This window comes from Gigantopelta aegis, chromosome 8, assembly GCF_016097555.1.
Source record: "Gigantopelta aegis isolate Gae_Host chromosome 8, Gae_host_genome, whole genome shotgun sequence".
NCBI lineage: Eukaryota > Metazoa > Mollusca > Gastropoda > Neomphalida > Peltospiridae > Gigantopelta > Gigantopelta aegis.
The window spans coordinates 80,597,419-80,612,625 of record NC_054706.1 but is presented as its reverse complement, the minus strand read 5'-3'; the positions used below and the strand labels follow the sequence as shown (position 1 = coordinate 80,612,625).

General features: G+C 40.6%; 2 protein-coding genes across 2 annotated transcripts in view; both read left to right on the top strand.

Moving 5' to 3' along the window:
- Window positions 1-1,544: 1,544 nt before the first annotated feature.
- On the top strand, window positions 1,545-3,835 carry LOC121379860 (QRFP-like peptide receptor). Its single transcript, XM_041508513.1, has 8 exons — window positions 1,545-1,918; window positions 2,057-2,152; window positions 2,197-2,292; window positions 2,337-2,432; window positions 2,477-2,572; window positions 2,617-2,712; window positions 2,757-2,852; window positions 2,897-3,835. Exons 1-8 carry the CDS (start codon window positions 1,545-1,547, stop codon window positions 3,744-3,746), a joined length of 1,800 nt encoding a protein of 599 aa, XP_041364447.1. The 3' UTR covers window positions 3,747-3,835.
- A 5,456-nt stretch (window positions 3,836-9,291) lies between these two features.
- Window positions 9,292-15,207, top strand: part of LOC121380110 — an 80,776-nt gene continuing 74,860 nt past the window's right edge. Inside the window, exon 1 of the mRNA XM_041508882.1 lies at window positions 9,292-9,426. The gene's annotated coding sequence lies outside the window, so the exon portion shown is untranslated. The remainder of the gene's footprint in view (window positions 9,427-15,207) is intronic.

Genomic DNA, 15,207 nt, shown 5'->3' with positions numbered 1-15,207 from the left:
ATTCTGACAAAGTAGGAAGGATGTCTGATTGTGGGGAATGCCAGTCCTTATAAAGTCAAAATCTTTGACTGGTGATTCACGTGAACAACGTGAACAAACAATCGGATAAGACCAAACGTGTTTAACAACTGATAAGAATGTTAGACACTTTTAACACGAAAGGACAGAAAATAGCGCCAGGTGCACGGGAAGTGTCGTATCAGTGTATTTCTAGTTAATCACGTTGTTTCCGGATAGTCCCGGTCATTCCCAGCTTACTCCGGAAGTACTGCTTTCTGGACAATTTGCTTCCATGTTAATGTTCAATTTCTGTTTGTCCCGAAGTCAACAAAGCCATCCTACACAAGTTTACCTTACCAAGCTAACAGAAATATTTCTCAGCTTTTAAAACCATTGACCCCACGCCTACGTAAAACAGAAAAAAGTCAATATAAAAAGTGATCCAATAACACGAAAGAACAGAAAACAAATTAAAGGTGTTCCAGCCAGCGCTGTGATATATCAGTGATACCTAACGACCGCCAGACACCATGGAGGGATACACTAACAACAAGAAATAACAACACTAGAACTAAAGTGTTCCAGCCAGCGTTATGATATATCAGTGATACCTAACGACCGCCAGACACCATGGAGGGATACACTAACAACAAGAAATAACAAAACTAGAACTAAAAAGTGTTCCAGCCAGCGTTATGATATACCAGTGATACCTAACGACCGCCAGATACCATGGAGGGATACACTAACAAAAAGAAATAACAAAACTAGAACTAAAGTGTTCCAGCCAGCGTTATGATATATCAGTGATACCTAACGACCGCCAGACACCATGGAGGGATACACTAACAACAAGAAATAACAAAACTAGAACTAAAAAGTGTTCCAGCCAGCGTTATGATATACCAGTGATACCTAACGACCGCCAGATACCATGGAGGGATACACTAACAAAAAGAAATAACAAAACTAGAACTAAAGTGTTCCAGCCAGCGTTATGATATATCAGTGATACCTAACGACCGCCAGACACCATGGAGGGATACACTAACAAAAAGAAATAACAAAACTAGAACTAAAAAGTGTTCCAGCCAGCGTTATGATATATCAGTGATACCTAACGACCGCCAGACACCATGGAGGGATACACTAACAACAAGAAATAACAAAACTAGAACTAAAAAGTGTTCCAGCCAGCGTTATGATATATCAATGATACCTAACGACCGCCAGACACCACGGAGGGACACACTAACAACAAGAAACAAAACAAAAACTAAAAAGTGTTCCAGCCAGGGTTGTGATATATCAGTGATATCTACCCCTCGCCAGACACCATGGAGAGAAACATTACCAACAATAAATAAGTAAAAACCTCAAACGAGTTCTAGTGAGCGCTGTGATTTATCTATGATAACTAACTACCGCCAGACACTATGGATGAATAAACTAACAACACGAAAAATCAGAAAGGAACAACAACAACTGTTCCAGCCAGCGCTGTGACATACCAGTGATACCTCCCCCGCCCCCCGCCAGACACCATGGAGGGCTACCTGAACACCGCGTACATCGTCAACACCAACAGCACGGAGGAACAGCTTCTCATTCTTAAGACGATCTGCCAGAAACTCCGCTTAAAACAGGCTAACAAGTCGGACCTTGAACTCTGCCAGGGCCTGCTGGGTAACTCTGATGCCATCACGGACATCCCGACGGCGTCCAAGTACGTGCTGGCGTGCCTGTACGTGGTCACAATAACGGCGTCGTTGATAGGCAACTCGCTGGTGGTGCTGTCGTTCGTCTGTCACCGCCACATGCGCTCCACTATGAACGTCTTCATCCTGTCTCTCGCCGTCAGCGACTTCTTCGTCAGCGTCACGTGCATGCCCGTCAACATCGTGACGGCCTTCTCCAGGTAAGGGAGGGGTGGCATGTGGCCCAGTGGTACAGCGCTCGCTTCATGCGCGTTCTTTTGTTCTGCAGGTACTGGGTGCTGGGAGAGTTCTGCTGTAAACTGATGCCCTTCATGATGAACACTTCTTTTGTTCTGCAGGTACTGGGTGCTGGGAGAGTTCTGCTGTAAACTGGTGCCCTTCATGATCAACACTTCTTTTGTTCTGCAGGTACTGGGTGCTGGGAGAGTTCTGCTGTAAACTGGTGCCCTTCATGATCAACACTTCTTTTGTTCTGCAGGTACTGGGTGCTGGGAGAGTTCTGCTGTAAACTGGTGCCCTTCATGATCAACACTTCTTTTGTTCTGCAGGTACTGGGTGCTGGGAGAGTTCTGCTGTAAACTGATGCCCTTCATGATCAACACTTCTTTTGTTCTGCAGGTACTGGGTGCTGGGAGAGTTCTGCTGTAAACTGATGCCCTTCATGATCAACACTTCTTTTGTTCTGCAGGTACTGGGTGCTGGGAGAGTTCTGCTGTAAACTGATGCCCTTCATGATCAACACTTCTTTTGTTCTGCAGGTACTGGGTGCTGGGAGAGTTCTGCTGTAAACTGATGCCCTTCATGATCAACACTTCTTTTGTTCTGCAGGTACTGGGTGCTGGGAGAGTTCTGCTGTAAACTGATGCCCTTCATGATCAACACTTCTTTTGTTCTGCAGGTACTGGGTGCTGGGAGAGTTCTGCTGTAAACTGATGCCCTTCATGATGAACACTTCTTTTGTTCTGCAGGTACTGGGTGCTGGGAGAGTTCTGCTGTAAACTGATGCCCTTCATGATGAACACTTCTTTTGTTCTGCAGGTACTGGGTGCTTGGAGAGTTCTGCTGTAAACTGGTGCCCTTCATGATCAACAGTTCTTTTGTTCTGCAGGTACTGGGTGCTGGGAGAGTTCTGCTGTAAACTGGTGCCCTTCATGATCAACACTTCTTTTGTTCTGCAGGTACTGGGTGCTGGGAGAGTTCTGCTGTAAACTGGTTCCCTTCATGATCAACCTGACGGTGGCGTCGAGCTCGCTCACCCTGTGCTGCATCGCCATCGACCGCTATTTCGCCATCGTGCACCCCCTCAAGCGGCGCTTCACCAAGAGTCCCGGGTTCGCGGCTGCGTTCCTGACGACAGTGTGGCTGCTAGCCGTGGCGTCGAGCACTCCGTACGCCTACCTGTACGAGCTGTCGACGGTGTGCGGTGACGAGACGACGGCGACGTGCGACGACGTCTCCCACATCTGCATCGCGTCAGACGACGGCCCGGCGGACTCCCTCAAGACGTGGATGACGTTCGTGGTGCTGCTCGTCATCCCCTTTATCCTAGTGGGCGCCGCGTACGGCAGGATCGTCCTGCAGCTGTGGGGGAGGACTCCAGTGGGGGCCGTGGGGGCTCGGGGCGCCGCCGCCGATCAGCAGACGAGGTACAAGAGGAAGGCGATCAAGATGCTCGTGCTCGTCGTTCTGCTGTACACGTTCTGCTGGTCGCCTCTCCTCGTGTTCGACATCGTCTCCAAGGAAACCAACCTGCAGGCGTCGGCCGTCAACTTCAACATCCGCTACTACCTACAGTGGCTGGCCCTGAGCGGGGCATGCTACAACCCCATCATATACGCGTTCATGAACGAAGCGTTCAGAAAGAACTTCGCCAAGCTGTTGCTCTGTCAGAGAGCGAGGGTTCGCGTGATGCCAGGGGAGACGAGGCGTCACGGGGTGAATATTGTCGTCGAAAACGTCAGCGAACCACCTGCCTGTGAAAACCACACAGAACGCCAGACAGCAACCGAAACAGTTACACACATCTAATAATCCACAATGAGTGATATAAACTTCTAATATGCTACAGTGAGGGATATAAACATCTAATATTCCAATGTGAGTGATATAAACATCTAAGACGCTACATTGTATGACATAAACATCTAATATGCTGCAGCATGGAACATAAACAATTAATATGCTACAGTGTGTGATATAAACATCTAATATTCCACAGTGAGGGATATATCCATCAAATGTGCTACAACATGGGCTATAAACATCTAATATGCTACATTGTGGGCTATAAACATCTAATATGTTACAATGTGGGATATAAACATCTAATGTATTACAATGTGGGATATAAACATCAAATGTGCTACAATGTGGGATATAAACATCAAATGTGCTACAATGTGGGATATAAACATCTAATGTGCTACAATGTGGGATATAAACATCTAATGTGATACAATGCGGGATATAAACATCTAATGTGCTACAATGACGGATATAAACATCTAATGTGCTACGATGTGGGATATAAACATCTAATATGCTACAATGTGGGATATGAACATTTCTCTATTATTTCTCTATCTATTATTTCTCCGTTTAAGTTTGTTTTGTTTAACGACTCAAATATGTCAAATATTTTGTAATTTTGTCTTAGACAGGAAACCCTCTACATGATTTCCATTAGCAGCAAGGGATCTTTTATATGCACCATCCCACAGACAGGGTAGCACATATCACGGCCTTTGATATACCAGTCGTGGTGCACTGGCTGGGCTACGTCTCGCCTCAACGATGTAACAGTTGCTTGCCTAGGAACTCTATTTACGTGTTCATATAGCCCAATGGTTTCAGGCACGTCCGATCCAGGTCCGGTTTTTGGCATGGTCTGGGGCGGAGTAACTTCTGCTTGGACTCCGAACTCTATTTACGTGTCCCTATAGCCCAATGATTTCAGGCACGTCCAGTCTCTGGCATGGCCTTGGACGGAGTAACTGCTGCTCTACGGTACTATTGTGTTTACTCATTTACATAATTCAAACTCACATTACATCAATGGCAAACATTTCTGTTTGACGCAAATGAATCCACGACTGGCATGTAGCAGCTATATAGTATATCAATTTTAAATAAACTATGACTACTACATTTAAAATTATTGGTTTCTGCAATTATGCTGGTTTCTTTTGTATTGTCCTTTAAGTTTAATGATTAATGTTTGGCTGTTGATTACTGCACGTTGTCACAGATGTTTGCCGGAGGTCCTACGTACCTCCACAATTTCTGATAAATATTGATTTTTTAGAATACGCCGTATAGGGAAGTAGAACACGTTTAGTTAACCCTTTCTTCGCCTGGGCGGCGTATATATCAGTTGGTAGAGCGGCGCCTGCATTATGTGATTGGGGCGTGGGATGAAACCTCTTGGATGGACCCATTAGTTTCTGTCCACGTGCTACCTAACCACGACTGCTATATCAAAGGTCTGGCAAAATGTAGCGCAATTCCTCTAGGAATGCGTGTCATATATATCAGTTATGCTGATGACTAATAAATCAATGGGCTCTAGTGGTGCCGTTAAACACACCTTTATTTTATACACATTTTATAGAAATTCATACAAATTCAAATACTAGCATCAGTAGCTTGGTTGTTAGTCTGTCCGAGAGGCGGGACGTAGCTCAGTGGTAAAGTGCTCGATTAATGCGCGGCCGGTCTAGGATCAATCCACGTTAGTGGACCCATTGGGTTATTTTTCGTTCCTGCCAGTGCATCACGACTGGCAATATCAAAGGCCGTGGTATGTGCTATCCTGTCTGTGGGATGGTGCATATAAATGATATCTTGCAACTAATGGAAACATGTAAGATTATGTCAGAATGACCAAATGTTTGAAACCCAATAGCCCATGATCATTAAATCAACGTGCTCTAGTGGTGTCGTTAAACAAAACAAACTAACTATTCTATCCAAAAGTGTTTTGCTGTTATGTTCACACCAGAGAGACATACCCTGCTTAATACGGTCATGGCCCAGGATGTTAAGAAAACGGGGACAATTGTCTTATATTGTTTTCTACGTTGTGCTACTGTGGTCCAATCAACTTCCCGTTTCTTTCTAATTAAGACTGAGGCTGTGCAAAGTGTATATTTTAATAGCAAACTAATAATCAAAGTTTTTAAAAAGTTTGTTTTGTTTAACTACACCACTAGAGCACATTGATTTATTAATCATCGTCTATTGGATGTTAAACATTTGATAATTTGGCTTGTAGTCTTGAGAGGAAACCCGCTACATTTTTCATTAGAATCAAGGGATCTTTTATATACATTTTCCCACAGACAGGGCAGCACATACCACGGTTTTTGATATATTAGTCGTGGGGCACTGGTTGGGATGGGAAAAATCAATCAGACAATACCTCCACTGAGGGGATTCGAACCTACGACGCAAGCACCTCAGGCGAGCGCTCTAGATCCGCCCCTTAACTGACCTTTACTGACGTAGCAAAGGTTTACCGTTTACCCAATGTTTACTTATTTCACCTATTCGGAATTTCCTTAACGGTGAAATCAAAACAAATTTATGGATCGCTGGTTATAGCGGTAACAACCTATATAGGGCCACGTGTACAAATATTTCCTGAGTCCCTGGGTTTGAGTAGATATTATATAGATACTAGATATTATATAGATATTGTATAGATACTGGATATTATATAGATACTAGATACTATACAGACATTGTATGGATACTAGATACTATATAGACATTGTATAGATACTAAATATTATATAGACATTTGTGACGGGACATGCTCTTATCTTTTCGCCTGTGGCGATGTTAATTGTTTTAGAGGGCCATGTGCAGCTTGGTTACGTAATACCCCCGCGCGACGGTGGTAGAGTTGCGGTTCCAATATGCACTTAGACCAGGTGTGGAGGCCATGTGGCCAGTAGTTACGTAATACCTCAGAGAGTGCGGTTTACGACCGGGTATTTCTGGCGAGCTAGGCGACAGTAAGTCTGGCCATCTAAGAAAATATACCGTCTCTGGGAGTTGTGGAACTATCACATTATAGGTGAGGTACCGCGTTGTGCCCCCAGGCGATATTCGCTGTCTCCGAGATTTTTGAATAAATAGATAGGATTTTAGATATATCGAGGAGAATCACTGGGAGGCTCCCGGGGAACGTAGTCCGACTGGACTTGGTAAATATATATTTCTGCTCTGTTGTATAACCTTGATGTGATTGATGTGACTTTAAATATTTTAATACTGTATTATACCAATATTCTTTAGACAGTGTCTTCGGTAATCTGACGAAGTAAATTGTAGGCTTCACTGTTCTAATATTTTTATACGAGTATTTGGTAAGATAAAGCTTAGCCGGTCATCCTAGAGGACCTAGGTAAACTGTAGGTTATTGTCTTTATTGTGATATGTACCAGTATTAATTCTGTATTACAAGGTTACTGAATGAGTAGTTAAGGGTTAATTAAAAATTAACCAGTTAGGAATAGAGTTGTAATTCCTTTATTAATTAAGTTCCCCTGGCAGCGTTTCTCAATTATCACACGTGTGAGTGTTGTATCACGGTGAAGTGATTAGAATATTGTGTAAACTAGACACCTAGTGATTAACTAATTAAGTGATTAGTTCTGGGTTGTTATTATATTGTTGTTGTTAATTAACTACTGCGGCAAGTACATTTGTCAGCGTAGTGGTAATACAGATTCCAAAGTGTATTGTGTTTTGTTGTGTTTTCTAGTGAACTAAACGTGCTATATATATATATATATATATATATATATATATATATATATATTTATGTAAGATCTTATCTCGGATATACCTAGAGCCGAGCCACTCGAGTATTAGACTGCCCGATACAGAGAGATCTAAAAGATATACAGTTAGGAGAGATATTTGGATAATCGTGTTTTATTCAGTTACGGGTATTATAGGATCCCCGTGACAACATTGTATAGTACTCGGGGACAAACCAGCGTTCATTATAACCGCTAATAAGTAAATAAGCGGGCCACCGGCCTCGGTGGTGTCGAGGTTAAGCTATCGAACATAACGCTGGTAGGTACTGGGTTCGCGTGCTTGAACCTTAATTGAATATAAAGATAAACAAACAGGTTTGCATCCCTCTCATTCTGTGTACAATGTCTGGACCTGGTCTCAGTTTGTGCTCGCAACGAGCGTGCTTGAACATTAAATTGATCTAAGCACGTTAATTCCGACATCTGCCATCTCTGTTTACGATAACACTGGGCGACAGTTCGGCTATCGTTTAATACTTGACGACTTTCGCTTGTTTTACTGACAGTTTCATAATTTAGAAATTGTGAATAAACTGTGCCTGAAAGCTCAGCATTCCACTGAGAGACAGCTATGGAGCTAGACATGCGACGTGTCGAGCTCCGCAACATTCGGCTCCAAAGCTCAACGACAGGACTCATCGTGACGCACCGGCGCCAGCAGACCTACCGACAAGCGATGGACAGTTCAACAATCCACAGGATCGTCAAGACGATTTGCGGCGCCGGTTACCGCGTGGTCATCAGAAATCTGCTCTCTAAGAAGCAACTCATCCCATCGCTGACTGCAACTCCGGACATCGGCTCGCCGTAGTCGCCAACCTCTCCCCTAACGGCCTTAACGAGGCCACTCGCGTGGACATATAGATCGGACTTTAAACTTTTAGACCTTCGTTCAAAATTTTATGTCGAAATTACCCCTTTTTTATATATATATATTATTAAATAGTCCGATCCTCTCTTCTTTCTCTTATTTATTTTTGGACTGTCCTTCAAAAATGCTCCAAATTATATAAATATTCGGCCGAGCAGTCAATTTTTTTTTTTTTTTGGCTTGTAATTTTTTTTTTTTAATCCTACTAATTTCTTTTACTAATTGCTAATTTCAAAATTCTGTCCATTCACACACACACACACACACACACACACACACACACACACACCCGTTAAACTAGTTATCTATCTATCTAATTTCTTTCTGACCGCCCAATCTAATCTAGCGACCAAATTTAATGAGTAGATTTTATTTTTATTAATTATATTAATTAGAGATGCGCATCAAAATTTTAAAGGCCCACTATTTAATTTTTGGATGTAAATTTCAAAATTGTCCCGTTCATTTTTTCTGTCCCGGAGCAAGTCACTGGCTATCCAGAGACAGGCCCCGGGACGGACATGCTCGAAACTCTAGTGGTATATGAGCATGTAAAAATTATTCGCACTCGCACTCAAAGCTCAGTCGGTTAAGTGCTCGCTTGAAGTGCTTGCGTCGCAAAATCGAACCAACTCAGTTGATCCATCCCTTGCTGCATTAGAAAAAAAGGTTGCGGGTTTCCTATGATGACTACGTGTCAGAATTACAAAATGTTTGACATCCTATAGCCGACGATTAATAACTCAATGTGCTCTAATGGTGTCGTTAAACAAAACAAACTTTTAAACCGTGCCTCAAGTATGCATTCAGTCGATTAAGGGTTAACACAAAGATCTTTTCCGTGGTGTAGTCACAGGAGCTACCACAAGTGTTGACGGCAAGTCGCTCTCTGACACACGTGCAAATAAACAACTAACGAACGATCAACAGACGCTACTTAGTCTAAGGACAATCACTTCGCAGTTGAGACAGCCAATTCACCCGAGATAAGACGACGAAATCACAGGTAAGATGACACAATCACAAGTAAAACTTAACAAGCTCTGCATGAACTTTATTTAACAACATTTAATATCATTAACATAATAACGCTGAAAAGTAAAAAAGTAAAATCGAAAAAGAAAAATAAAGTTAAATTTGTTTTAGATATTAATCTTAATTAAAGTATACGCACTTCACACACACACGCACACACGCACGCACGCACATATACACTGTTATATCAGTATATTATGTATTGTATTATGTAATATAGATTATGTAAATATATTTGTTACAATGTTAGAATAAGAAAGGCGCAACGTAGCCCAGTGAGATAGCGCTAGCCTGATGTGCAGTCGATCTAGGATCGATTCCGTTGGTTGGCCCATTGGGCTATTTCTCTTTCCGGCCAGAACGCCACGACTGGTATATCAAAGGACGTGGTATGTGTTGTCTTGTCTCTGTGTGTGTGTGTGGGGGGGGGGGGTATATAAAAGATCCATTGGACTATATGTCAACATGACGAAATGTTGCACGTCCAATAGCCTTTATTAGAAATTCGCGAGAAAAAATAGGCAGAATTACATCACCTAACCACTAGCCACTTCCGGTTACAGCTTGAATGGCCGATGACCACAGTTGTTTGTGAATCTTCAGCTGAGATTTATGCATGCCAGTCCCTAGCATCATAAATGTCCCCACTTATGCTTTAAAATTAAAGAATGATACAGGTAAAAATTAAGTTGATGAAATTGCGTTTTGTTATAATTGACCATGTGTTAAATATAGGAGATAAATCTAGCGAGCTGTCACCCACCCTGATCGTTTTGGTTTTCTTGCCTGGAATTTTTTTTCAAAGCTGCAATCTCGCCTCACATTAATTATCATAATTTCATTTAAACATACAAAAACACCTGCAGTTTTAATGAATTGTGTGTGACAGTAACACCGTTGTAATAGATAATAGAAACATGGAATTTACTACAAGTTATTTATTTCTGAGCCGCTTGTTTTCTAAATTACACGCAAAAATAGTATATATTTGTTATTTCCAAAACACTTTTATTTTTATTTTTACGTCAAACTAAACTTAAATTATTTACAAAAACAACCAAATATTTTTGTAGGAGGATGGGACGGACTATATGTATATGCATTGCATTATAACGTGTACATTTTGCTGTAATAACAGCTAAATATATCGTACCGTCATACAATTTCGTTCGACATATGTTTTCGATACTTTGTAACTGCATGTATCGCGAGATTATGCGAGATATTACGTCACTATCAGCCTGAACAAAAACAACGAAGTGTCTTTTTCCTCACAATATTAAAAATGCTTCAAGTCAAGCTGCCAACTTTATGTTTTAATTATAATACCATAAATTGTGTGCATGTTATCAGTTTTTCGTAATTCAATATTTTGGTACTAATGAAATGCCTCACATAGCGAAATCCAGGTATCACAAATCCCTGCAAAATTATCGTCTGCAACACTGACATCTGACCTGCCAAAGTTAGACGATATACCACGTGATCATTACACTGAACAATAAAATTTATGGAAGGCTGGTTGGGTTACCTCTTATGTCATTCACAGCAAAGTTCTTTTCGGTAATTTCTGGTGGGAGCATGTTTACATGTGCATTTACATTTACTACAAATAAAGGTGGTTTGGTGGAATTAGATTTTTTGAAAATATATAGTTCTGTATCGCTGTCAGAGTACTTAAGGTTACAATCTGAATTTTGGTGTCGTTGATACGTATAACAAGAGGATTAGACATTAGCCTATGACGAAAACATAATGTAAATATGTTTTCAGTGAACACTGTCTATTGGTCTGAAGATTATTCAATATTTTTTACAAGTTACAAACATTTTATGATTTTATTTTCAAATGAAGATTTTGATGTAAATTATTGCACGGAGTATAGTGCCATAATAAGGACAGAAATAGACAGCCTATGAAACTATCGAAAACATATGACGTTTGTGAAAATAGAGCGGAAACACCTGTACGACTTAACAGCTAATTATGTTTGGAGATAAACTTGGCGTTCCTGGGAAATTATAACTGTCTTTCACAATAAACTAATGTGAATTGAGAAAGGTAAAGTATTATTGTATGTACGAAGTATTGTTTTTATTATATTTTAATTTTTTGCTTATCGTATCGAAAACATATGACGCCAGGATATAATTTAACCTAAAAACATCAACCTATAGTAACAGTACTTGTTTTGTTTATATCAAAATAGTTGTGTAAACATATTTATGTTAGTCTTGCATGCCGATTATTTAAGGTAGGTTAAACATGTTAAAATGAAGACATTGTTGTATACATGATTATAAGCGTAAGTGGCAGGCAAAACAAAATTTTACACCCTCCCCCCCCCCCCCCCCCCCCCCCAGTGACAACAAATCTGCCCCCAAATAAACAATAGCCTACAAAACAAGTCCACAGACCAGTACACACGCACAATCAAAAACATAACCCAGACTAACACGCACATTAAAAAAAAGTTTTATCTATGTACATATACCAGTAGCCCCTTGCTGCTAATCGAAATGAGTAGCCCATGAAGTAGCGACAGCGGGTTTCCTCTCTCATTATCTGTTTGGTCCTTAACCATATGTTTGACGCCATATAACAGTAAATAAAATTGTTGAGTGCGTCGTTAAATAAAACATTTCTTTCTTTTTTATATCATTGGCGTAGGAAGGTGGCGGGGTGTGTGTGTGTGTGTGTGTGTGTGTGTGTGTGTGTGTGTGTACAGGGGTGCAGAAAGTACTCGCCCGCATTGAATCCGCGACTACGCATCAGTCATGCAAGAATTCCAAAGCATTCAAACAAACGTTTTAGAATGATGTCGAAACACACAATAATACATGCGCTGCATTGCCAATAAACGACTTAAGAGTTTCTAACTGCGCAAGCGCGACATTCCGAAAACGGGTTATAGCAAAAAAACCACAATCTATATATCTACAAGATATTATTTTTTGCCATTACATTGAGGTGCCGTTATAGCCAAATCGGATCCGTTTTCGCCAACAAAAATAATTTCGTTTTGATATTGGTTCCGATTTAGCCTAATTCCCAGGAAACAGGGCTTGTCAATAGTTCGTAAAAAATAATTATTTGTTTGCTTTGAACGTATGTTGCCGGTGTTTTTTGAATAGATTGTTTTATTAAATACTTGCGGGATACCACTTGAATTTTGTAAATCTATATGAAAGAAATGTGAATAACGTAGTCTTGATCAGAATAATTCAGCATGTATTGATTTGTCAATCAAGGTTTGAGGTCTGAGGTTTGCCACGTGATATTATAAGTTGTAGAAGCATCACGAGGGGTATATGGCTTTTTATGTACCCTCTGTGTGTTCTTTTACCCCGAGCCGAAGGCGAGGGGTAAAAGAACACACAGAGGGTACATAAAAAGCCATATACCCCGAGAGATGCTTCTACAACGAATTTATCTTGCCGACATGTTAAACCATATAGCCAAATAATCAAAATAACGCCAGACAATAATTTTTAACCATTTATTAACGAAGCCGTACCACGCGGACGCGAACGAAACCACTTGCCAGTGACGAAAAATAGTTCCATCGATAAACGAGTTTTTAACTTCAAATGTTTGTAATATGAAATTGTCTGAAACAGATATTAATAAAATAAAATAAAAACACAACTTTTTTTTTTTATCAGGATTGTATGTAGTAAAAAAAATAAAAAAATAAAAAACAAAAACAAAAACCCAACAAGAATATCCACACTAGTTGAACAGCTGATCACTGTGTGGGGAGGTATCATTTTTTAAAGATGATATTCACATTTTGGATTGTACAGTTTTTAAAAATTGATGATTGCTGACGATTAATGCTGCACGATTGTGAAGTGGTGAACTCTGAGAACAACAAATCCAGATCTACACCTTCAAGATGATCAACCTCCTGCTGAATGGACCGGGTGGTCTTTGTAGTCTCCGATGTCTCCCTGGCGCTGGTGTATGATGAATCTAGGTCGGTCGAAGTGACGTCAGTGGCAGTTTTGGATGTAGAGGAACACGTGGATAGTGCTTTACTAATTTGCCGTTTTTTCTGCAAACCAGACGTAATTGCTTGTCCCATCTGAAGCTTTTCTTCATCTGATATTCGTTGGTATGCTACCAGAGAACTTGTGCTTTTGTGACCAGTAACACTTTTGATTTGTGCTGCAGCGAAATTTGACCGTGTGAGAATAGTGGCGCCGGTGACTCGTAGACAGTGGTTTGTGTACACTTGCGAAAGACGACATTGCTTGCTCAAAGTTGTCATGAAACTACCCAGTGCGTTCTTTCCAATCGGTTTATTGGCATACCATACTTGGTCGTCGTCATAGATACTGTCTTTGGGATATTGCCAAAGACGATCACATTCCGGATTCAGCTTGGAAATATACTTGACAAAAGATGCCACTGGACACAGAGGGGACCCCGGTTCTTCCGGCATGAAGGCACGATACGATTCTTTGTCGTCACGGTGGTTTTTAGTAAGTTCTCCTTTGGTTTTTTCAACATAGCGGAGTCCAGTGTTATGGTCCGTTAGTACTTCAAAAGTGTCTTTTGTCATTTTTTCCATGTTCTCGACTCCACGACGGAAGAAGTATACGCGTATGTCGAACTGAACTTTATTTGCTAGACCGGTGGGTTTGTTTACATCCATAAACATTGAAGAATAAAAATTTTCGCGATCGTATTCAGAAATAACTTGTTTGTGGTCCGTTTCCCCTTTACCGGCTGCTTTTAACTCCAGCATTGCAGTTTTAAAAGACTCATTTGCATCGCAAAAGGCTGCATCTTTGATGATGTCGATCTTTCGACAATGTGGTGGTGCCTTCAGATATCTGTTAAGACCATACCTAATTGATTCAAGTGTAGATGTCTTGTAAAAATCGCCATCCTTGGTTCTTAGGTCTAGATAAAAATGGCACAAAACTTCATTCAAGCGTACAGGGTCAAATGTTTCAAAATTAATATCCTGTTCTTTTTCTTTTAAATAATCTCGAAATGTGTTTGCCACCGATTTGTTAAAAATAAAATTAATTATGTATACTTGATTGATTATCAATGCTATTTATAATCTAATTATTGCTTTAGCATTAACTGGGGCGGCTGGAAACTGTTGGAAATTACAGGCGGGGTATAAGAGAATTTGGCTCCGCCCACAGGGGGATAAGGGATTTGTCCAACGGCAAACAACCAATGAGATCAAAGAATTTTACATGAAGGCGAGATAATGATAATTTACCAAATGTACTTAATGTTTTTGTCATTAAATCTATATATACATACAGTGTCGTAGGAAGGTGCCAAAAAGTGTGTGTGTGGAGGGGGGGGGGGGGGGGCACACACACATGCACACACATACAGGCTGCTACTCGATCAAGAAAAGTGGGGGGATCCCGCCTCTTCCTACATTAGTAGGTTCTGGTTCGGCGGGCTAGTGAAATATTTTCCATTTCTGGACCCATACATATATATATATATAAATAGAGGTTATTACCAGAGTGTTTTTCGGTATCGTCAATATTATATATTAGGAATAAAAATTGTATTACATTACATTATTTTTATTCCTAATATATACCATTGACGATATCGAAATACACGAGGGTAATAATCTCTTTATCATATAAGCTCAAGCTTAATACAACGCGTTTTTGTAAACTGTACACGCAACTTTAATTCCAGTCCGCCATTACTAGATATTCAAATGACGTAAGAATATGTGGCGCGGTGTATTTTTGAATGGAAA

Bases quoted from the DNA above. Each gene is read 5' to 3' on its own strand.
- LOC121379860 (XM_041508513.1), top strand. From the start codon at position 1,545: ATGGAGGGCTACCTGAACACCGCGTACATCGTCAACACCAACAGCACG. The intron at 1,919-2,056 runs GTAAGGGAGGGG...TTTGTTCTGCAG, and splicing joins ATCGTGACGGCCTTCTCCAG to GTACTGGGTGCTGGGAGAGT. The intron at 2,713-2,756 runs GTAAACTGATGC...TTTGTTCTGCAG, and splicing joins GGTGCTGGGAGAGTTCTGCT to GTACTGGGTGCTTGGAGAGT.